We start from the raw sequence: 24966 nt of genomic DNA, 5'->3' as shown, positions 1-24966 counted from the left end.
TAAGCCTAGAATCAATCCATCCAGGATCCTGGTGAATCATGACCAACTTTGATGTTTTTTCCACATAATCAATGGTTTTATGGTCAGGAATCACCAAGATCCTGGATGGCTTGATTGAAGATTTTTCAGTGGTGCCAGAAAACCATGCCCTATATACAGACGGCAATTTTTACAATTGCAATTTTTTTGAGTTTTTCAACGTGATATTTAACAACCATACTCCTACCTCAGATGGACGACAAATGGATGATGTGGGAGGAGGGTCATCCAAATGGAGGGGGCGAGGACACCAGAGCCCAGAAAAGAGCAGTTCTCGCAGCCCACTGAGAAACACCACCCAGGACAGCAATGTCTGCAGAAACAACAGTGTGGAGTTCAGAGAGCCGCTGGCCTCCTACAGGTAAATGCTGAGACCCTGCCTTGGAACACCCAGTGCCACCTCTCTTTGCAGTATTATGCTGCGTTCACACAGGCAGATGCAAAGATTCACAGCATGTTTGTATCTGAAGTTGAAGCCAGTTCAACTTATTTGTAGTTTTGTGTCTTTTGTAGCAGCTACAAAAGTTGGATTTGCTTTGTAGCTTCACGTCACTGGCTTCCATTGAAAATGATTGGTAGACTGTATCTTTGTATCTGCCCGTGGGAACGCAGCATTACATCTGTCACGTCGTCGTCAAGTAGTCTTTGTGCTTTGTCAATGAAGAAATGTAATTTGGAAATTACAGTTAATTTCACTACAGGATGTTTTTTCCCCTTTGAATTATCGTGTGTGTCATTTGGTTATCTTTCGCTTTTTAGACTTTGTACGTCAGAACAGCTCTTTTAGACAAATAACAGTCTGGCCCTGAGGTTCTTTAGCACACACCATTATTCACTATTCACAGAACATATGCTCTTGACACCCCCCCCCCCCCCCCACTTGAATAGCTTACGTGCCTCTGCAATAAGAGGTTTAACCACTTAAGCCCTTTTTCATCATTGTACGATGGTATTGCACAGTGAAATTAGCCGATCTATAAGCTCAGAATGCGTTGCACTGCAATACTTTGTGAGCTTATAGAATAACATTTCTGACCATTATTGCCTAGTCGTTTAGCTGTGTTTTACTCAAGGATCAGTGCAAAGCCTTGGACACAAGTATTTCCTTTGGCCTATTACACAAAAGGGTAAATCTATTAAAAACATTTGATATTGCATTGTTAATATAGGTGGTTGTAGTATCTATTGCTGCATGTAGATGTTTGCATCTAAATTGTTTTTATATTAATTGCTCCAAATGGTCCCTGTTGTCCTGCAGTTCTTGTAGTATGTCAGTATGTTTGTGCATCATTAATGCAATCAGATTATGCGTTTCATGAAAGTATCCATGCTGGTAATATTGGTGAAACCACTTCCATAATTGCTAGGCAAAAGACTAGAAACCAGTCATAGAACCACAACTTCTCTATAATTGCAACCATTAACAGAAACATGGCTTTCAGAAGACACAAACAAATTGTACTCTCTGTGACCACAACTGTTCAAGTCCAGTGGCTGGAAATCTAAACAAACCCACGTTTTTCAGACCCCCATCACCTTGTTGTCGTATAGAAAAGAGTGTGAAATGTGTGTAATATTTGATACTTTCTAATCAGTGTATTATAATCTAACGATCTTGAGATTCAACGCAAGTTTTGATCATTCAGAAAAGTGACAGATACACGCCTCAGCAACACCCTTCGTCCACTTATCCATTTGTACATGCTCAAATTTAAATGAACACTGAGGATCTTTACTGTGTGCGTGATTTGGTTCTACCTCCAGGGAAGCCACCCCTCCACCGCTTCCCCCCTCCCAGCCAGAGCCCCCCTACAGCCAGCAGTCCTACCCAGCGTTGGATCCCTCACTCAGTCAGCTGGTCTACCAGAGAGACACCAGGGACAGACAGACGGACAGAGACCTGGACAGCACACACTCCTCGGCTCTGGAGAGCACCGAGGTCCGCTACCTCAACGACCGGCCGGCCCTGGACGCTCTGAGGACTGTGGCGTCGTCGCATACCACCGGGGGAAGAGCCGGTGAGAACGGCAAGACTAAAGCACACCACACACATTGCGAGAACAGCCAGGTGTCGGCCACATCCCTAACTCCAGGCCACCGCGATGTGGGGGAGAGCTCGGCCTCCACCAGCCCTGGTTCAGCCTCCCAACGGCTGGAGAACCTGCGTCGACGACAGCCCGATGATAAGCTGGAGAAGCTGAAGGAGCGTATACGCAAGCAGAGGGAACACCTGGAAGAGGCTGCAGGGAGAGACCGGCTGCTGGGCTCTCTGGAGCAGCCTATACAGGGAGCTATGGGAGGTACCACCACAATGCCCACAGCGACCGTACGCAAAGTGGCCGCCGCACCACCTGCACCTATATATAAAGGTAGTTTTGCTATTGTATTCAGCACATTTGCGTTTTGGTGTGTGACTTGTATGAATATAACACATTAATAACACAGTACGGTCAATGTAAAGTATTCTAGACTTACAGTGAAGTGTAAAACATCTGTCATCTCATCTATTCTATCAGGTTTCAACTGCAGTGAGACGAAGCTTCGGACTCCTGATGGGAAAGTGTGGAAGGAGGAGGAGTTCCACAACCTCAGCAGAGAGCTCTATAGGGACCTGTCACGACAGCTTGCTGGTGAGCCTGCAGTACAGACAATCATTAGGCACATTTTATGCATAATCCAGATTCATACTTGAGGCATACGACAGTGTTGTATGCCGAAAGAAGCCGATAAGTGGAAATGCGGAGCTGGGGCTTTTATGTTTGTCTATGTCGTGGTGTATGCATATGAATGCCGCTTAAACTGCTGTTCAAACAGGCAGTTCAGATCTTGTCAGTTGCATGGTCCTTCTCTTCCAACATAGCCTCCATATCTGTGTGTGTGTGTGTGTGTGTGTGTGTGTGTGTGTGTGTGTGTGTGTGTGTGTGTGTGTGTGTGTGTGTGTGTGTGTGTGTGTGTGTGTGTGTGTGTGTGTGTGTGTGTGTGTGTGTGTGTGTGTGTGTGTGTGTGTGTGTGTGTGTGTGTGTGTGTGTGTGTGTGTGTGTGTGTGTGTGTGTGCGCGCGCGCGAATAAGAGGCATATGAAATTATGTTTAAGTGATGTCTATTGTGTGACATCATCTTACTTATCCCCATTACACCGGCCGGCACAAGGGGCAGCAACAAAGCTTCTCCACTTGCATCTGTCTTTGGCCATCTTCTCCATGGTACCCCAGCTCTGATAGTGTTGCTGGAGCTCCTTCTCTATCGTCCTACACCATGTCATTTTAGCCGGCCTCCCTTTCCTTCTTTTGCCTTCTGGGGTCCAGTGTAGTGCGACTCTTGGGATCGTGTTGATGTCCAATCTGAGGACATGGCCAATCCAGGTCCACCTACGTTAACTGATTATGCAGTGCATGTCATCTTGTTGGGTGATGTTGAGGAGGTTATTGTTTGAGATGGTCTTGGGCCAGAAATTAATATATGTGGAATTTTGCACAGGCATGATGTATGAAAGTGGACAATTTATGGGTGTCATGTTCTTAGTTTTCCAGCATGCCAGTATTCGGTGCAGAATGCTGAAAAACTATGGTGCAGTATAACAGTGTTGATAGTAGTGATAGTCATGTGACATGTAGTTGTGGTTAATTTAGAGTACAGTCTTAGTGCAGAGCAAAACAGTTTTTAGGTACATAGAAGAAGTTTTTCTTTTCATTAGACATAAAGTTTAACTAACATGTCAGGTTCTGCGGTGTACTATATCCAGACTCTTATTTGCTTTCTTTTCCCTGCTCTGTAGCCTAGCCTGGGATTCTGGCAGGGATTTTCAAACTGCACTAAAGAAGCATGTTACAGAATTTAAAAAGACATCTTATGTTTGTAAAGATGTACACTGTTTTGGTTTTCAAAATGAAAAGGATTGAATGGAAATACTTCCTGAGTTCCAAGCCCCTATAACTCGGGCGACGTTCTGTCCTGAGTGCGTGTGTGGTTAGGGTTTCTCTGCAGCACAGTTTCCAGGCGTGTTGCCATAACCACGGCATAGCAGCAGCACTGGTGTCTTTCACATACTCAAAGGGATCTCATTTTCCTAGAATGTTCTCTGTCCTTGTTATCCCACTTGAATCTCTGTGAGCTCCCGGACTTCGCTGTTGGCTGATTTCTCCCACCATCCTTATTCATACTTGATATAATAAGTATAGTAGAATCAGATGATCGGTCAGGAATGGGAGTCAGTTATGACTAGAATGAAAAACTCAGAACATTGCCACGAATTACAGTTTGAGTGTACCGGTATATATTAGTTCTTATTATTTTACTTTACCATTATTTCTTTTTGCCAAAATTGATAATTTTTCCCCATTAAACTGATATTTACTGACTGTATTCTATACATCAGCCAACTGTGCAAACAAATGTGGCAGTATAAATCTATTGTCAGAGTTTCTTATTCAAGAGTTGAACATGCTGGTTGTTGCATGTGCGTTTACGCTTCACACACATCACACTAAGCGTATGTATGTATGTGTCTTATCCATTTGCTGTCGGTTAATTCAAGCTGTTTATAACTTAAGCCAAAATCGGATGACTGCACGCTATTAAAAATATTATTTGTCATCCCTTGGTCGAAGGTTCCTCTGCCCTGTGGCTCATTTCCTGTGTGTGTGCGCATGCGTGTGTTGTTGGTGGTTTTGTTTTGTGTACAGAGAGTACCAGATCCAGGCAACAGCAGCAGAGGGACCAGAGGCCAGAAGACGCGTCCAAAGAGAGAAGGCCTCCGAAACCTGTCAGGAAGATCCATAAAGCTGCTCCTGTCTCAGGCCCAGATGCCAAACAAGGTAGAATTTCTCAACTTTCATTTTATTTGTATCACCTTCTTTCATTGTCCCCGTTAAGCCTGCTGTTTGTTTACAGCAGCCTTCAACATGCTTTGACATCATTTGTCTTGGAGATTTCACTATTTCTGGTTCCATTAGTTAATTGCCATCTGGTTGTGTTTGTAGTTTATCAGAGAGGGATTATAGAGGTTTGTACCTCCTAATATCTTAAGACAACCTTTCTTGTCCACACAATATGCTGCTGACTGACTGCAGAAACAAAAGGAGTGCATGCATTGAGTGTCTCACCAATCACTGATGTTTGGCTAGTAAAGATTTTCTAGGTGAACCAAACGCTGGCAAGGCACATAAGTAGTTCTTATGATATCATAGTGTTCTTGTTGACCTGCCGAAGCCGAGATAAGTTTCTGTTCGGTCAGAGTACCTCCAAACCACCCCCCCCCCCTTATCTGATCTCACCGCACTCAGTATCACTTTTGCTATCTCTCACTCTCTGTCTCTCTCTCTCTCGATGCAATCATCGTTTGGCTGGTGGCATGTCGGCAATTTCACAGCCTGATGTCCATCCATTAACACCAGGAATCTCACTCCAGGGGAGAAACGGATAGCAGAGCTGGATCAAGAATAATGTTTCATGCAGCCTTCCCAACTCATTTAGAAATAAAATACAAAGAAGAGTAGTTTACACTCATCTCCAAAATTAGTAGGTGTTTGGGCTGTACCTGACAACTGAGAATTTGTCATGCTGTAACAGTTAGTCCATGCAGCAGTCAAGTGTCTTCATTTGAGTAGGAGAGAAATACCTGTTTGCATTTAAAGGCACTGTAGGTAGTAGGTACTGTCTACGATCAAATAGCGTAGCCAGCTCACTGCTTTGAATGGAGCGCTTCACTGCATGCTCAATGAATCGTGAAGTTTTATTGGCCGCCGGAGGACATGATGCCAGAAGCACCACAACATCTTTAAAGACAAACCTACCCCTTGGTGGAGGTCTGTGCTGTACTGAGCACATTTTCTAGTTCCGTTTTGTTGTCACAGATTCAATAGGGAACCCCTCAACACCGCGGGAGCTGTCCATCCACTTCATTGTGCCATAACGTGCCGTGAGTGTTCCAATACCTGAACCAGAACCACTGCTGGCAGCTCAGGCTGCGTTTCTCCCAGTAGTTAGGTAAAGTTAGCTTAAGTTGTGGCAAATCTGCAAAAAAAAAAGCTTACCACTAGCTTTCTTCACAGATGTGTTTATAAAGGTGTCTACAATCACATATACATTTGTTCCAACCCAACTCCCTTGGGAAACTTTGTGACAGCTGCTGAAAGTTGGGGTACCATTATCAACCAATATAAGGCAAAGAATTCCAAATTTCATTATACTTTAAGTAGCATGTGACATGTCAAACTAGGGGGTTTTCATGATGCTGAATCCATTCCAAGCATGAGTTTTGCACGAAAATACTCCTTGGGCTAAATTCGGCCATAGCCACTTGTGATGACGGCTATGGGCATTTTTAGGCAAAGGAGTGTTTTTTGTGCAAAACTAATGCTTGCAATGGATTCAGAATCTTGAAAACCCCCAAGTTTGACATGTCACATGCTACTTAAAGTATAATGAAATTTGGATTTGTTTGCCTTATATTGGTTGATAATGGTACCCCAACTTTCAGCAGCCGTCACAAAGTTTCCCAAGGGAGTTGGGTTGGAACAAATGTATATGTGATTGTAGACACCTTTATGAACACATCTGTGAAGAAAGCTAGTGGTAAGCATTTCTTTTGTAGATTTGCCACAACTTAAGCTAACTTTACCTAACTACAGGGGAAACGTCCAGTATGTGTGACATGCAGATTGTGACTGGCAAGCATAGAGGCAGCCTTATAGTGGAATGTAGAATGGCAACTGCTTGCTGCTTTAACCTGGTTGTAGTGAAGCCCTGACAGCTGAGAATACTGACCCTGGTACACTCAAAGAGATGTCCCTCAACGCACGCCACGCATGCCAGCCACACACACATACTTGTGCACACACATACACATAAACACTTTCTCCCTTCACTTTTGCTGTTTTTGACACATGCACGCACACACACTCTCACTTAGTCAAGATTCAAAGTTGTATCTCAACCAATGCAAGAGAGACATCTCTTTTGTTGACAACAAAAGAGGACAACACAAGACAATGTGTACATATACGTTTTACTCTCTCCTCTCCCAGCTTGGTCTAGTCTATGCTCCTAGCAAGAAGTATAAATAGCTCTGCAAAATCTGTGATCAAGTTCAGCCCCGTGTTGGCTCATCCTCCCGACACAAACAGCTGCTTTGGGTTGTAGCTTCATTACCGGCCACTGCTTTAGTCTGGTGTGCTGCAGTGGTGCTTGGACGGTCAAATGAATTGGAACGGCGGAATTGGATGAATTTGCATTCAGAGAGATTGCTGTCCTTTCATTGGTGTTTATTGCAGATATCCGTGTGTTGCTGTCTGTTTTACTTCTTACTGTTTCCTTCTTACCGTTTCCTCCAGCTACCAAAGTTGATCCTCGTTTGAGTAATTTTGTAAACTCAATTATACTGTAATGTAGGTCTGCTTGTCTTTTCAAAGACGGTACAGATTTCCTGCAGTTAAACTGCTCTATTAGCGTTACTGAATCCATAGAGGGCTATTGTATGATTTTAATATAACGGATAGTGTATGCGCATCACAAGTGTCCAGGTGCAGCACATGAAAAAAAATAAGGTCCACTGTTTAATTGTTTTGCAAACGGTGAACGCAATAAGACAGTAAATCTTATTTTCACCACTGTGCAGACCTTATTTCCTTTTTTATCTGTATCATTTGCCAGTATTTATTGTCTGTATTAATTGTATGTTTCTGTGTGTATGTTTGAGGTGTGCTTTTTTGCATGTGCATGGGCGTTATTTAAGCGTGCATATTTGCTTACACAGGGCAATCACAAACCATACAGTATGTCCTCTCAGTTGACGCACGCACTGTACACTATATGGCCTTTGAAACACCAGCGCTTTATTAAACGGCAGGGGTGTTAATTACCATGACGGTATGTACTCTCTGTGTTCCCACAGTGATTGGCCCTTCGTCGTGGCGGGAGGGCCAGAAGTTGGTGAAGATGGTGCTGGGTCCAGCTCCCAGGCTGCCCAGTAAGGATAAACCTCAGTCAGCTGACAGACTGAGTAAGACAGGTGGGCCTGGAGACCTACACACTCACTATCTCTATACATGCTGCCTACATAAGACACCCCTGTCTTATGTTACCACCTTCATCTTTTTCACTGATGGCAGCTCCAGCACTTATACTGTACATACATTAGTCATCTAGGACTTCACGTTTGAGTGCAAAAAAAATAATTTGTAATTAGCAATATGTGTAAATCACAATCTGCTGCTAGGCAGAATAACACACTATTCATTCACTATTCATACGCATCAGCATTTAATATCCTCCCTGCCCTGTAATTTCTGTAAGCAAATAAATACATGTAAGTATCTGCATATTGTCACTAAAATTGCAGTACAGAACGATCACAATCTTCCTTTCCCCACATACATCCATTACTCTCCTACGTTTCCTTCACAGCTGTCTGCACTGTGCCATTTATTGTCTCGTTCGTTTCACCTCTGACTTGTCCATCTCACATTTCCGTCTCCTCAGACTCTACTGGCCGGTTGCACCACCTCACACTAAGTTCAAACTTAGCCTTGTTAGAGCGTGAATGGATTCTAAGTCCAGACTTAAGCATTTCTCAAATTAAAGCTGTTGCACCACACAAAAGAGAGTTAATGTATCTCTAAATATTTACACAAGCCCTTAGGCAGCAGTAATGTCTACTTACGATGGCACAACACTTTTGCTCCTTCAACAAATTGAATAAGACAAATGACCCCATCATTGCCAATGCACTTGGCAAGATAGGTGGCATCTATTGTACATTTATGATGATGATGACATTTACGTGAGACTTCAAGAGAGACAGATCCACAAAACCATTTTGTGTAGGGCAGTGTGCAGGGTTACACAGTACACTAGCCCTGTACGAGCTGAGCACGGTTTTATACTTGAGTTTTACATTCTACTGTGTTTTGTACTAGGTTTGCATGGTATAAATTCAGTGTGACCGCCAGACAGACAACAACTGGCCAGCCAGAGGATTATTATCAACAAATAGTGAAGAGCTAAAGAGTTAATCATCTGCATAGTGCACACATAGTGCACACATAGCTGCAGTCTCTCTTTCTCTATCTCACCAACCCTCTGTCTGCCTGTCAGCCCTTATCTTTTGCTCCTCTCACTTTCTCTACTTCCCCTATTTCCCTGTCTCGTGTAAACCAGGCTGTGCTGGCTGCCAGTGACCGGAAGTAATTGAGATTGACTGGCTGGTTTCTGGCTGGCTGCACATTTCAACATGGTTTGATTTCTCCAGGGTCGCCCGTAGTGCAGGAGGCCTGTAGCCCTGTACCCAGAGGGAATGGCCCAGTAAGGCGGGGAGATGCTTCATAATGACTGCTGCTGTAAAAAAAAAACATGTAGTCAGAGTTGCCATTACCTTTCTTTCTTTCTTTCTTTCTTTCTTTCTTTCTTTCTTGTATAGCTAATTGTCATCTACAGACCCTTTGGCAGGTCTCCCAATTAAAACATAACGGCACAGCAAACTGTAAAAATAGCACATCACACACACCCACAATGTCAGCTTCTCCCTTACACCTCTCTGGTTGTAAATCTGTAAGGCCTGGTGTGGAGGAAGTTTACCAAGCAGCCAAACACCTTTTTCTGCTCTCTCCAGGGGCCCTGCACCGCTCCAGCTCTGACCCCAGGTCGGATTCGAACCAACAGTCCCGTCCTAACAGCAGAGAGAGGCCCTGCAGCAGCAGCAGCCGGGGGCGAGGCAACAACGGCCGCGCCACGACCGCTCCCCGTCCTTCATCTGCAGCGCAGGTCTCTCCTAGCAGAGAGGTGTTGTCAGCCGACATTCAGGGCATCCTGGACGACTTGCAGATGGAGTGCCGAGCAGCCGAGGAGGAAGAGGAGAGGGCAAGGCAGAGATCTCGGACAGAGCACGGTAGCAACCGGGGAGGGAGAGGAGGGTCGGGGTCACGGACGAGGACCCCCGTCTCTGCCTGGGGGGCCCCGTTGGCGGCCAGTGGCTCCGTGCGAGGCTCCCGTAGCGCCAGTCCCGCCAAGCGCAAACCAGAGCCCGTGGACGCCGTGGAGGCGGGACCGAAGAAGCGTAACTACGACGCCGAGGCCGTTCGCCAGTACATCTCCCGGCAACAGGAGGAGAGGAAGAGACGTCAGGTGGAGGAGCGGAGGTCGCAGCGGGAGGAGACCGAGCGGAGGAACCAGAGGCTGCAGGAGCTCTACAGGAAGCAGAGGGGAGGGGCCAAAGTGGTGGCCCCGCCCCCCGAGGCCCCCGCGCAGAAACGACTACAGGAGACCTACACGAAGCTGCTGCTTGGAGAGGAGGCCACACAGATGCCACCTGCTGCTACGCTGACCTCTAATCAACTGGTAAATACTATTAACCCTAGAACACTAAACATCCTTTTTGTCACACCATCACCGTAAAAATGTAAAGGGCCTTTCTGTGTGGAGTTTGCATGTTCTCCCCGTGTCCCCTAGCATAGGTACCCTCACAAAAAACCTGCAGTAATCTTGGTCTCTAAACTGCCTCCCCCAGGCCAGCCGGGGCGCCTGATGGAGGGGAAAGGAACTGGTTGGAATAACGTGTTCCTTCCACGTGCTACGTCCAACCAGGGAAACTCCCCCCTGTCAGGTGTAAAGGAGCAACTTGGACACTCGGGCATGAAGGAAGCATGAGTTCAAGTCCGTTGCTCTCCCCATGTCCCCCATATATGGGATTAGGTTGGCGGAGGGTGTGTAGAGCCCAGGATAACATTAGATAATTGACACGGGGGTAAAAAATGGGTTACAAAATCGTGGGATAAAAATATATATATAAAAAAAAGAAACTGTTTGTTGTGTCTCTGTGTGTTTGCGTTTGTTCTCATCGGTGTGCATGTGTGTGTGACCTACAGCAGAGGCCGGCGTACCAGCCCTCTGGGGAGTCGGACAAGGAGAACAAGCGACTAGAGGCACCCCAGAGCCCCTCCAGCAGTGACATGTCTTTGTCAGAACAACCAGCCCCGCCACTGTCCAGGTTATAACACACAACTCTAATGTCCAGATCAACCACTCTGTTGTCACTTTAACCGAGTCGGTGGCAACAGAGTCGGTTAAATCATAAAAAGAGAATTATTCTTTGCCGTCTGCCTGCAGCGTGAGGTACATAATTACTAGTGACTCACCTGACAGTACAAACAGAGGAACTGTTTGTTTTCATACAGTCAGTTTCCATGGTCGCCTCCTTTCACTTCACAAGTGTTATGAACGTTGTGTTTTAGAGCAAGAGGATCTGAAAATAGAGGGCTTTTTATGCAAGAGAGGACTTTCTGTTTGCAGGGTTTGGTTTGTAATGGTGCGATTTAAACAACAGATAAATCATGTTTATCTTTTGTAGGTTGCTTGTAATTGGTATACTCCATCTGAGTCATTTTCTCTATTTACTTCACTTAATGTTGTTGGTGGTGTTGTTTTTCACAATTAAGCTTATGCAGCTACAGTGGTTATTGATTTGAGCTTAGTCTAGCTGAACCCTGATTTTCAAGTTACTGAGAGTTACTATTCTTTCACTATCTGGGTTTGGCAGTTTAATTCCAGATCTGAGCCACAATGGACACTTTCTTTTAAGATGTGATATTTACAGTCATTCATTTGAACATTGGATTTTGGTTGATTGTGATGACATTTAGACATTTCACATGCAGAACTAACTTGTGCATATTCTGCATAACCCTTTAGTTAAGCAAGTTGATTAAAGGCACAACATTTGTTATTTTCGTTTCTTGGAAATGGTTAGTCTGTCCGAATTGCCATTTGGCACCGTACACCTCAGGGTCATATGAGAGACACAAGGCAAGTTTGAGACCGCTCGGTCGGACGCTGTCCAAGCTACGCCAGAACACAGTGACAGACACACATATAGATTTAGTAAATTATAGTATGGATGGATACACACACTCACACAAGGCTTCTCTGACACAATGGTATATTGATCATACATTTTAGGGAAGCGAGAGTAGTAGTTGCATACTTGTTTCTCTAACCATATGAAGCAGACAAATAGTTGTTTGTTCCTTTTTAATTTATTGTTTATCGCCTAATACTCTCCCTGTTCATTCCTTTGTCTACGTGTGTTGCAGGACTGGTCTGGGTACGGCAGTTCCCTCCTGGCTTCAGCCCAGCGTCCAGGTGGGTGCTGCCACCGGCACTGACGGTAGAGCTCTGGCTCCCTCTAGTGACCATCTCTTCTCCCAGCTTCTGAGGCTGGAGAGCGGGGTGTCTCCTGGAGGACACAACCAGCATCAGTCAACCACTGCACTCTCCAACAAGTCCAGGTCCAAGTTGACTCCCCGCATTGAGGCGCTGAAGGCCACGGCCATGTCCCTTTCCAACCGCATAGAGAGTGAGGCGCGCAAACTGGCTGGCGAGGGGATCGACTTGGGTTCGGGGACCGCTGCAGAGGTGAGCGCAAGTAACCACGGGCGCTGGGTAGGCGATTTCAGCCCCCCAGTCAGAGAAACCATCCAAACCGGCAGCACAGACGCAGACGACCTGGGGCTGAGGATTCAGAGGATCCTGAGAAGTGCAGGTCAGAGTTCATACGACAAAGCCACTTTGCCGGGCGTGGGCAACCTGCACGCCTTCGCTGGGCAGAAAGAAAAGAGCAGTGCCCAGATGAACCCACAACAACCTTTCAACAGTCACTCACATGAAGGTAGGAAGCTGGTCAATGGCCTGGAGAAGATAGAGAGGGCCGAGTGGTCCGGGCAGAAGAGAGGATATGGATTTGTAGCGGAGAGAGGGGAGATGAACGGAAAGAGGACAAATCTCCACAACTCCAGCGGAAGCTCCATCAGCGAGGGCCTGCTAAGTGAAGGGAATCTCTCAGAGGATGACGCCGGCCCCCTTCGCCCTTCCACAAATCACATACCAAGACCGGCAGATAGCCTGGGGGCTCCGGGCTACTGCATGGACCAGAGACGGAGCTATGACGCCCTCTCCCAGTTTCAGAGGGAGGCAGAGAACTACCCAGCCCTTAGCTCCCCGTTCGTTACACGGGATGGAAGCAAAGCAGCCTGGGAAGAGCTGAGCAAAGGAAGCCCTCACAGTGTCATCAACATTTTTACCAAGAGCCTACACAGCCAACCCAAAGGTTAGTTTGTACATTTACACAGATGTGTGCAATGTGCATGCACATCCAATCTCTACTCCAGGTGCTGGACAAACATCAATTCAAAAATTAAGTCTGCACACTGGTTCTCAGCTCCACTAGTGTCGATCTTTCTCGATCTTCATCAGGCATCTAATTTTAACATTGTAAATAAATGAGCATGCATTGTAGCTGGTACAGGAATCTCCAGAAGGCTTGCATTTGTAACCCTTTGCTTTGTGTGTTTCTTTAGCGGCTGAGGACAGGCCGGAGAGGAGCCCTCCTTCTGTCCAATGTGTCCAGTCAGGCATTAGCCCTGGAGATGCAGCAGGTTATGAGGATGACTTTGTGTCGTCCCGTAGCAGCGGTGGCAGCGGCCAGTCCAAGAGAGGATGTAATGGACGCGGGTAAGAGGATTGAAGTGGACTTGTTCATAAACTGTCCACTGGGGGGCACTCATGTTACACAGCTGACAGGCAGCTCCAATTAAAACAGCCTGGTAACTAGTTGTTGGTTCTCAGTGTATAAATTAATGTTTAGCTGTATTTATTTTATTATCACACATTTTGCAGTGAAAATTATACTTTTGCCTGGCATTGCCTGGCATTGATCAAGTTGATTTCAGGCATAACACCTGAATCTAATTATTAGCAGGGGTGCACACATGCGGTGCGCCAGTGCGCATGCGTCGTCAAAACGTTTGGTGCGCGGTAGATCAAAGGCATGGAGGCGCATTTGCGCACCAACAGCTGAGAGACAGGGATTTAGAGAATGCTGACAGGCACTCAAAAGTAACTCAAATGAGATGTTAACGTCCTGTAAGTAGACTTAGAAATAAAACTAGTGTTGACTAATCATTACAAGTGGCTCTTATTTTGATGAGGAAGTCAGAGGACAGGAAGTGCGTTTCAGTTGTAAACAAGCTAGATGACAGTTTTTAGCTGTCAAAGTGCTAGTCGCTAAACCACGTTAGCGACTATATTTACAATATGAAAACTATCGGTCATTTAAACAACGTAGGTTACACACACTGGAATTAAACATGGAGCCAGCAGGCAGCATTAGGTGAGTAATTCATTGTATATTGGACGTTTGTGGTTGTGCTATAGTGATAAACGGACACCTGCTGCCAGTGGGATCATCCTACTGCTGCTTAACGACTACACTGTCTGTGACTAGGTGTACTATAGTGTAGCTTTGCATCTGTTGCATCTGCCCGTGTGAATGCAGCATAACATTGTGGCAGGATACGAACGTCCGTATCCCCCCTCCAAGTGCATATGGCGGTCAGACTTAGGTTTTATTCATATCTTTTATTTAGATTACTATTTTTATTTCTGAATCTTAGTTGTATCTCTCTACTTTTACCGTAGTGCTTATTTACGCCAATATTACCCCCCCAGCATCGCACCGCAAATTATTTCTGCCGATTGGCTACGCCCGATCACGTGCAACGTCAATGCATGTTGGGATTCTTGGGAAGGCGGACTGCCATTATCTAATTCTATGGGTCACAGTTTTTTTTTTCTTCGTTCTTCTAAATACGTGACATCTTCTCTCTTGACAGTGTGACCAGTCACTTTGAGGAGTTGATGAGGAGGTCTCCCTACTCCCACCATTCATCCCTCCACTCCTCTGTCAACTCCCCTCATCTCTCCTCCGGCTCCACGTCTGGATCCTCGCCCCGCTCCAAACACTCCACAGGAAAGAGAGGTGAGACGGTCAATATTATCACTCAACATTGCCGTTGAAGGTTTTTGTCTGATATGGCAGTTTTCCCATTATTGTAAATCGGCAAATGGCCTTTATTGCACTACCACCATCACTGGCGATGCTGCAGTTCCCGGCTTACACACTTACACCACAGCCGTGGTCGTGTGTCCTCAACTGATCTGATGGATATCCCCATGTGTTTTATTCATTATCATTCAGTTATACTACTATTAACTCCATAGCTAGCTGCCATACCAAAAATGGCCACACGATGGGGTCCTTGCCCAGTGCCAGCCGTATTTGCAATAGTAGTCCCAAAACTTAGTGGATGTTGATATCAGTTTGAACCGGACGTCGACCAGGTCACAGTAGTGAATCTATGCCTTTCTATACGAGCGATCCAATTTTTTTATCATAACTAAGTCAATCTGAAGGTTTAATCAACCGCAGAATATCGCATTTTTTGCACATTACAATCCATAATGCACATAAAGAGTATTTTGGCCATTTTTAGGTAAACGTCAGATGCTACTTATTTTATTTTTTTCCCCTGGATTATGGGGAATAAAACAAATCTCGGGATGCCGGGCATGGCATCGATTGCAAAGGTAAGCCAATCTCGGTTTCTCGGGGGTGGCACGGAAACACTTAATTTGTCACTAGTATTATCACTTTTCCAACATGGACATTTCATAGTTTTGATCTTTGTTTTGCATTTGAAGTAGTACCTGTCAGTGCCTGTCCTAGGCCTCTAATCGTTCCAGAGCTTTCTTCCTTGTCCTATCTGGAGTCTTTTTTGGGGAGTTTTCCCTCACCTGATTGAGGGTCTATGGACAGGTGTGTTGTTTTATTCCTTTTACATGTGGACCTCTAAAGCCCTTTGAGAATGTCAAATTGATTACGGGCTATTCAAATAAAGTTGAGTTAAATCTGACCTCCATCAAGTTTGTCTCTTGGCTTCTAATGTCTGGTTGACGTCTCTCTTCAGGTGGTGTATCGGACCGGAGCGACGCCACTCTGGTGGAGGAGCAGAGGAGCCCCTGCTCACCAGCCTCGGAAGCCCCGTCTGCCAACTCCAGGAGGAGGAGCTCAGAGAAGAGCTCTGCCCACAGCCAGGCCAGGAGTGTCCGCTCTGACGGCACCCTGGGGGGCGCCTCAGGGCATTCTCTTCAAAGGTAAACTAAACGGATGAGGAATGAGGAACACGCTTTCACGATGTTGCCTTTTCAGAGGATCCTATTCAAGTTTCTTTAGATAATTTCAGTCAAAAGTACAGTACTGTGTGATGTACTGTACAATATACATACTGGACTGTGGTTCTGGTCAAAGGGAGGGTAAGTGGAGATTGCCACAAGTGTAGAAGATTCCTCCTTCCTCCGTTTGCCTCTGGTATTTCCTTCCTCCCTGTAAACCGCACAGTAGCAATTTGTGGGAATGCTGGTAGCGCTATTGGCTTGGAGAAGAATATCGTACTATCCTTTAAGTGGTTGGGGATAGTTAAAAGGAGTGTGCCTTTCTAAACAAGTCTTGTTACTTTATGCTCGGGTAGACGGGTACTGAGGTGATTTATCATCATGTTGGAATGATAAATTGCACCTTTCCCTTTACCACTGCACCTCATAATGTTGACTGTTAAAAAGGAATATCTGAATGAACTAGCTGGATCGCACACTGTTTGCTTTCTAAAGTATTTCCAAACCAAGATCTCTAAAATGAATGGTGAGTTGGGCATGAAAGGGATTTTTGGAGCAAATGAGCATCCCTGCAGTTCTAATCTGATTCAGTGTATGACATATCACCATCACTCCCTAGTACCAAATGGACATGACTAAGCGTTAATTATTAAACGGTGCTTGGAGATTTCCAGGTAAGGCAGCCAAGCAAAACCATCTTGTGGCTAGCAGTGCTATTGAAGACTCAAGGGGTTTAACAGCAATGTAGAAGCTGCCAGCAGGGTTAGACTGCAAATTGCAGAAGAACAGAACACTGGCTCTTTTGTTTCCGTGGTCCGCGAGGTGGTTGGTCCGGGAGGCCATCTTCACTGCAGCTTAGGCATGTTGCCAAGGGAGAAAGGAGAGAAGAGAGAAGTTGTTGTTTTCTTTTTCCCCAGTTGTGACATTCGAGCCCTCCAGTAGCATGTTTCTAAAGCCCAGGTGGTACATTCTTGCCATACCGTACTTGCAGTCTGTCTATCATCCAAGGTTGATTGCAAGGAACGCAAAGTTCAGACTTCTGCCTAATTCGAGTGCCATATATGATGCAAGTTGTTGTTGTCCCTGTGTGCCGACGACTCATCAGTCTAACTTGATGTTATTATGAACAATAAAACGAGCTCTGTTCGGGAGCAGCACATTGATGACTATTGAAAGACCACTTTGTATTTCCTAATTAAAATATTTGAGACGGTCTGCAAAATGATGTGTCTTACTGCGATGGCTAACTGCACTCAGAACTGAGCTTATTGTAGCAGCACAGTCCTGCCATTGATCCAGGTTCTCTGTGTAATAGCACAGGCCCTCTCTGGTTCAGCTCTAGGCTTTCCAAGGCTAGGGGCCCCCTTTTCTTTATTGCTCTACCACCCTGCTGACCTGTTTCAGCTAACTACCACATCTTGCCACAGGCACAGTGACTTGATTCAAAACAAGTGTTTGTAGTTTTATGTAAGGAGAAATCACTAAATGTCTGCGTATGCTGCAATTGTTTTAGATATTTTTCTTCTGCCCCCTTTTCTTTTCTTTTCTTTTCTTTTAACCTTCACATTCACAATAACTTGTCCTTAGTTCAAAAGAATATCCTAGATTTCAGCTAATTAACGTAATGTCCCAATATATCTTTCTCTAGTGTGGGGCCAGATGGTAAAATGTCTCCAGGCAGCATCCCTGTATTGGCCTCTCCTTCTGAGAATGGGTCTCCACCAGGGGCCAACTCTCCAGGTGTGTCCCAAAAATCTGTCTGTCCTGTGGGGATAGAGGGCTGCAACCTTGGCCTGGGGGCTGGAACTTCAGCATCCAAGGCTAGGCTAACCACTGCCTCTGGTACACTCACCACAGCACCCAGTGGCAGAGCAGAGATCAACAGCCCAAGTAAGCAAATGAGCTCTTTTGATGTACAGTTTAGCAGCCATGTCCGTTTGGACTTAATGATCTCTTTACATATAAATATTTCTGTTCACTCTCTATCAACCCCACTGTCCCTTTCCTTCTCTCTCTCTCTCTCCCTCCCTCCCTCCTCCCCCCAGGTGAGCTACAGTATGCTCCTAGTGTGCTGCAGCACCGGATGACAGCAGAGCTCAACTATTTGGAGTCCATTGAGGAATCTGTACGGCAGCTGGGAGATGTGGAGAGGCTGAGAGGTGTGTCCATGGCTCAGCAGGAGAGCGTCTCGTTGGCTCAGATACTCAAGGTGAAGGAGAGGATCTATGGAGGCTTTTCATTAATAATGATCTCGCGTTATGATAAATGACATGGGATGATGGGATGTAACACGGTTTCAATATATTGTGGCCTTTCTTTCTGGCGTGACGCCTAAGAGGCTAGTTTGTCCTACTGTGCCGCAGTCGGCGCTACATTTCTTGTGCATGCACATTTGGGCAAGACTGACGACATCAATATGACGCCAGAGATGCACAGGAAAGCCATGCTGTTGTTAGACCCCATCTTGTTCTATAACATGATATATATATATATATATATATATATATGAATTTATACCAATACACCCCTGGTTTTCTTGCGGGAACCTTTTACACTAGAATCCGTAGATTTCGGTGACCATGTGCATTCCATTGAAAGGAGGTAATGGTTCTGTGTCTCTATATTCATACTGTTCTGTCCTGTGACCTTGACCGTGCAGGCGCAGCAGCAGAGGCATGAGCATGACCTTTATGAGCTGAAGATCAAGGCTGAGAGAGAAGCACTGGAGACACAGCTACAGCTGGAGGAGAGCCGACAGAGAGCAGCCAGGGTACACACACACACACACACACACACACACACACACACACTAGGCCTGTCACAATGATGACATAGTTGTCTAAACACAATTATTTTGTCCTAATCATTGTTCATCATTGCACAATGTTGAACGATGTTGAAAACATCGATGTTGAGATATTTTCATTTACATTTTCAAATGTAAAAACAAAGCAGAAATGGCAGATTTACAAGCTTACTTACAAACTTTGTGACTCGTTTTTAATTCTAATATAAAATCTTTTATAGTAGGTATATTCAGTGATTTGGGTGATTTGGAAACCCCCCCGGTCCGCCCCGGTAACAAGATGTGCACATGCACTGATGCACGCACTACAGTGGGTGGACACGCAACAGGCCAACAGCACATGCACCAAGGCCGGCCCAGCTCGATCATGATTGGCGGAAGGCCTCTCTCTATCCTGATTGGATGAAGGCTGGGCCACCTAGCCAAAAACTAAACATAATGTTTTTTGACCCCAGGGGTTAACTGGGGACAGGGAGGAACTCCTTATATGGTCAGCACACTCTATAGTAGGGAGGATTATCACAACAAAACAAAAAAATAAGTGATATTTGAATTAAGTGAAATCACTGAATATACCTTTAGTATGTCATTATATTACTACTCATACTTGCATCCACTACAATAATAAAAATAATTGTGTAGCCTCAGATTTGTTTCCTCATCAATAGAATACTAAGGGGTGTGTGTGTGTGTGTGTGTGTGTGTGTGTGTGTGTGTGTGTGTGTGTGTGTGTGTGTGTGTGTGTGTGTGTGTGTGTGTGTGTGTGTGTGTGTGTGTGTGTGTGTGTGTGTGTGTGTGTGTGTGTGTGTGTGTGTGTGTGTGTGTGTGTGTGTGTGTGTGTGTGTTCGTTCCACTTGCTTGTGTGTTCCATGTGCTTTCGTGGACATGTGGCTGTGTCCAGGCGCACTCTGAGTTGCATGAAAACATGGCGGCGTCCCAGCATCAGACTTTGGGCGGCCTCCAGGAAGCTACCGCCAAGATGATGAGTCAACAAGCTGAGACAGCACGCTACACAGCCGACGCCGCCCGACACATCAAAGAGGTCAGCACTCGCTAATCTCACTTTCTGCCTGAAAAGCAATTTGCAACAATATCCAATTAATTTCTTGAACCTGAGAAGAAATAAAGTGTGTGTGTGTGTGTGCGTGTGCGTGTGTGTGTGTGTGTGTGTGTGTGTGTGTGTGTGTGTGTGTGTGTGTGTGTGTGTGTGTACAGTATACATATGAAAATACAGAATATGAAAGCTTGATGACGTCCATTGTCATCATTAATGGGTATAGTGGTAAATGTGAATTATTAAACTACAATAAACAGCCGTATTGTATTGTCTTGCTGTTCAGATGACAGAGCTGGCACGCTCCCAGATAGCTGGAGCTTTGAGTGTACCTGCCACTGGTGCTGCCGTCGGCACCCTGCCGGACCACCACAGAGAGCATCAGCGTATGAGACCCCTGCAGGCCAGGGCCGACACCGACAGGTGAAGGAATTGTCAACAATTTATTGTCCGAGAGTCCTGGTTATGTTTCCCTTCCTTTTGAAATCTTTGAATGTTTTCTAAAAATACATTTTACTGGGTGACCCATACAATTTAATTATAAAAGGCAACCCGTGGGTCCCGGGACAATTGATGTAGCCTGGCTAATAAGCCAGACTAATATCACACAACACTGTCGCGGTATATATAAGCCAGACTAATATCACACAACACTGTCGCGGTATATCAGTCTGGGCTGGCTCCACTTGGATTTCATTTCCCGGGGAACATTTTCTCTTTGACGCAATTGGTCAGAGCTACTGTCAGTCAAAAGTCTCAAGCATTGAACGTCACTGTACCAAAGCCCGCCTATATTGCATACCGTGTCCCGATTGGTCCGACCTGTTCTCTGCTGTAGGAAAGAGGCGTGCTACTGAGCCTCGCCAGACCGTAATCCGCTGGTAGGCAACTTTTTTTTGCCAACGGCTGATTCGGTCTGGTTTATTAACCAGGCTACAATTGATGTACAATAATGTCTACATAATATGCTATTTGCCTTTGCATACTCCTGCAAGGATTAATTGATTAATTGGAAAAATGATTGTTTGAGAGTCCTGATTTATTTTCTGAGAGTCCTGGTTATGTTTCCATTTCTTTGAATATAAGCATCTTTCTCTCCTGCTGTTGTACGCTACTCATGCAGACTGATGAGTCACATATGTCGCTATTGTGCAATGTTTTCACTTTTTTTTTAATGTTTTTGCCATTTGTGATGTGCCATCACTTGTGCAATTTTACACCGTCCCGCACACAGCTGCATACACGGCGATGTTCAAGCACATAATGAAAGCTATTAGCACAACGCTGTCTAAATCTCTATTCCAAAAAATGCTGTTTTCTGACCTTTTCTAGCTCCAGGGGTGAGGTGTCAGGCAGCAGGACCAGGCCAGATGAACCCCTCTCTCCACGGGACAGCTTCAGTCACTCCGACTCCCTGTCTTCCAGGAGACCCAAACTCAGGTACCGGTAGGCCTCTCATCACCACAATACTGTTCTCAACCTGGGTCCAGGGACCCCCATGGGGCTTCCACGGTGTCCCCAGCTTAATCATTTATAGTTAACCAAATGGTCCTTACAGGCCTGTTAAATTAAACTGAGGATTTTTACTGTGCACATTGGAGTCCCAGAGATAAGAATCATGAGATCCGTGTTCTAATGCATAATTAAAAAGGTTGAGTCACTGATCTACTGTAGTTAAGTCCCTGGTTTCTCACACCGATTCAGGTTGTTGCTTGTGGTTTTCTGTGTAGTGTGATCGTGTAAGTACCAGCTACTAAACCTCAACTAACGGTCACTAAACCTTCATTCCTCCCTACGGTATGTTGCGCCTTCAGCGGAGGAGACACCAGCAGCCACGCAAGCCCGCCGCTCGCCTCCTCAGACCAGAGGGAGCGGAGGAGGAAGGATGGAGCGGAAGAGAAATGGAGGAAGGAGGCAGCAGAGGAGAGGAGTCCGCGTGTGGGCAGGGAGAAGGAGGCAGGCAGCAGCTCGGTGGAGGATGACGCCCCCACAGGGGCAGACGACTCACTGCGCACCGACAGCATCACCTCCATGGTGGAGGAGAAAGGTACAGTCCAGGAAGAGTTCTCTAGCTGCTGCTGTGAACTGTTCTTTTTACCGCAAGGCTCTAGCACTTTTACCAGCCTGTGGTTAGTGTCCGCCCTGAGTTTGGGAGGGACACAATGTTTGTTCATTATTGTCTCTATAGACTTCACTATGATAACCATCGATAATGGACTGAAATTTTCCTTTAATGTCCTAAAATACACACGCATACAGTACATGAGAGCCTGACTGTGTAGCCCAACAGACTCCACACACTTTGAAAGGTTACCTAGGCCAGTGGTTCTTTGCTGTGGACCCCCATTAAAAAAGAATGGTGCCACAAACCCCCGAATCATAAAACTGAATGAATGAAAATAAATAAATTAACACATTTTGCTGGAGACCGCCTGGATCCCCCTCAAGGACCACTTTTAGAACCAGTGACCTAGGGATGGGTGACAACTTTGATCTGTCTGTCCCCCTGCAGCGGACAGCACCTCGGTAGCAACAGATCGCTCCCTGAAGTTCGACGAGTCCATGACGGAGGACGAGATAGAGGAGCGCTCGTTCCGCTCCCTTCTGCCCTCTGAGGCGCACCGCCGTGGCACCTTGGAGAAGAAGTCCCGCCCGCGCGAGGATTCGGAGGAGGAGGCGGCAGCCAATCACAACAGGACCTTGACGACGTGTGGCGGCTCTAAGGTGAGAGGGTTAATGGAGGGTATGTGCAATTGTGCATGCATAAAGTGAGTGGCAAATCGAGTGGCAAAGTGAGTTTAAAGTTTTTTTCTGTTTGGACGTATGGGCTGTCAAGGCCAAAAAGTAGTTTTTTGCCACCCAGTAGGCGTTCCTGCATAACTTCCGGGTATGATGTCACGTGCATACCCTCTATACACGCACACCAATCCATTATGAGGTGCAAGACTGAGAGGAGATGAAAAGTAGCACTCACTAGCGAGTGAGAATAAAACCAATGTTTCGGCAGGCATACTGCCTTCCTCAGGGTATTGAGCATGTGTGCGTGAATACACACACACACACAGACTGGCACAAACACACCAGTTGAGTCACTGTTTGCTAATGGGAGGAGTGTGTAAACTCACGCCGGTAACATTTTCCGTCATCGGTTCTGTTGTGTTGACTTTGTTTGTGTATTCCTGGAAGTCTGATCAGATTTCTTTTTCACTTCTTTATTTCATGTACACTCCTACCTCCAATCTATATTTTCCTTTCTTACCATTGTCATCTTCATCCTGCTCTCATCAATCCTGAGCCTCACTTATTTTACCACTTAAACTCCATACTTAGTTGACCGGATTCCATGAGGTCTCTATACTAGACACCTTCTTGTTTTCGCTGTGCACTAAATATCTTCGCCGAAAATAGACAATCTACAAGCTGACAACGAATCAATCTGCTATTTTCTCCTAATCTTAGCCCCTCAAAACCTGAGCTTTCTCCCCACCCCCCAACCTAATGTTTAAAAAAAAAATTGTACCCCCCACACCCAGCCTCCAGACGTGAGCCGGGCGTTTTCGGGCGGCCAGGACAGCTTCTCCCAGTTCACCATGGACATGGTGCGTCAGTACATGAAGGACGAGGAGGTGCGCCTGCAGCACCAGAGCTCCCTGCTGCACCTCCGCCAGAAGGCCCTCAAGGAGAAGACCAAGACGGAGCTGGCCTGGCTGGAGCACCAGAAGAGGAGTCTGCGGGACAAGGGCGAGGACGACAAGATGCCCCCCATCAGGAAGAAACAGAGGGGCCTGCTGCTCAAGCTGCAGCAGGAGCAGGTACAGTTCATGGAGTTTGAAAAACAAAGAGTTTATTTTATTTTATTTAACTTAACTTTATTGTACAACTATGCTATATTGATGCAATGATTTATATGTTGTGTCCTATAAGTCCATGTGGGCAGGGCACCTCTGGTGCATGACACGTAAATAAAGAATCTATCTACAGTAGTTGGGGTGCAGTCTGGGTTGTTTGTGAGAATTCACTTTGAATAGTCGTTCAACTGAATGTCTGTTTCAAACTGACAACATTAACCTCACTTAAACCTTATATCGTCGCTGTCTGTCGGGCCATATTACACCTCATCTCCATATTTAAAAAAATATTTTTGTATTTGTTTGTAAATTAACAGCATCATACTACAGCATCACAAAAGTATCAAAAGTAGCAGATCTACAAGCTCGGAACGCTGTGCGAAGGGACACATTTTGAGCTTTTTACTTTTACTGTTTTTGAATTTGAATCCTGAAAACAGTTTTGGACATTATTCCACCCGACAGAGACAAGACAAGCCGTGTTGTGAGCCTGTAGATCTATTTCCGGTGAAGATTGGTGCAGACTTTCTGCATAACGCAAGTCAATATTAAGGTCTTCAGACTAATGTTGACGTTCTGTATATCATTTCCTGCGTGTGTTTGCGTGTGTGTGTGTGTGTGTGTGTGTGTGTGTGCGTCCAGGCTGAGATCAGACGTCTACAGGAGGCCAACAAGGCAGCGAGGAAGGAGCGTCAGCTGCTGCTGAAGCAGCAGGAGGAGATTGAGAGGATGAGAAGCTCCACATTCAGACTGAAGGAAAGGCTCAGATGTGTTGGAGGAGAAGCACCGCCTGTTAGTACCGCCTCCTCCAAGCAAAGTCCCAGAGACATTACACAACATTGTTACAGACATTAGGGCTATTTTCATTTGTATTATCATTTTTTTTTTACTGTTCGTCTGTAATAACATGCCCATTTTAATTGATTATTTTGATTAAATAATTGATTATATCGAATAGCTCAAACTAATGTACACCTAATCTTATCTATTTAATAATTCGCCACATTCAACCTGGCTTCCCTATTTAGGCCAAAAAATAGCAAACAGCAGCTCTACAATCTCACAACACGTCACGACACATTGTAAGCTTGTAGATCTGCAATTTAGTCTATTCGTCATACAGCAAACAGGCTTAAGTGGTTAAGACTATGATGGAGACGGATGCCCTTCAACCTGAAATGTTTAGATTAAACAAATCTCTGAAAAATGCCATATTTATGA

The 24966-nt window shown here is 45.5% G+C and overlaps 1 protein-coding gene across 3 annotated transcripts in view; it reads left to right on the top strand.

Annotated features, from left to right (window-relative positions):
* The window catches only part of cep350 (centrosomal protein 350), a 44197-nt gene that overhangs the window by 3378 nt on the left and 15853 nt on the right, over positions 1-24966 (top strand). For 2 of the 3 annotated variants that reach the window (XM_079506786.1, XM_079506784.1), the window contains exons 5-25: positions 232-400; positions 1804-2408; positions 2556-2669; positions 4721-4852; positions 7930-8046; positions 9646-10370; positions 10898-11019; positions 12122-13134; positions 13385-13538; positions 14699-14844; positions 15833-16019; positions 17686-17927; positions 18083-18246; positions 18697-18807; positions 19745-19885; positions 20184-20320; positions 21230-21337; positions 21712-21944; positions 22410-22621; positions 23431-23709; positions 24388-24537. In XM_079506786.1, the coding sequence (XP_079362912.1) occupies positions 232-400; positions 1804-2408; positions 2556-2669; positions 4721-4852; positions 7930-8046; positions 9646-10370; positions 10898-11019; positions 12122-13134; positions 13385-13538; positions 14699-14844; positions 15833-16019; positions 17686-17927; positions 18083-18246; positions 18697-18807; positions 19745-19885; positions 20184-20320; positions 21230-21337; positions 21712-21944; positions 22410-22621; positions 23431-23709; positions 24388-24537 (5261 nt within the window). The remainder of the gene's footprint in view (positions 1-231; positions 401-1803; positions 2409-2555; positions 2670-4720; positions 4853-7929; positions 8047-9645; positions 10371-10897; positions 11020-12121; positions 13135-13384; positions 13539-14698; positions 14845-15832; positions 16020-17685; positions 17928-18082; positions 18247-18696; positions 18808-19744; positions 19886-20183; positions 20321-21229; positions 21338-21711; positions 21945-22409; positions 22622-23430; positions 23710-24387; positions 24538-24966) is intronic. The other variant, XM_079506785.1, reaches the window with a different exon arrangement.

The sequence above is a fragment of the Electrona antarctica genome (genome assembly GCF_951216825.1).
Source record: "Electrona antarctica genome assembly, chromosome: 7".
Taxonomy (NCBI): Eukaryota; Metazoa; Chordata; class Actinopteri; order Myctophiformes; family Myctophidae; genus Electrona; species Electrona antarctica.
This window is presented reverse-complemented; position numbering and strand designations above follow the sequence as displayed.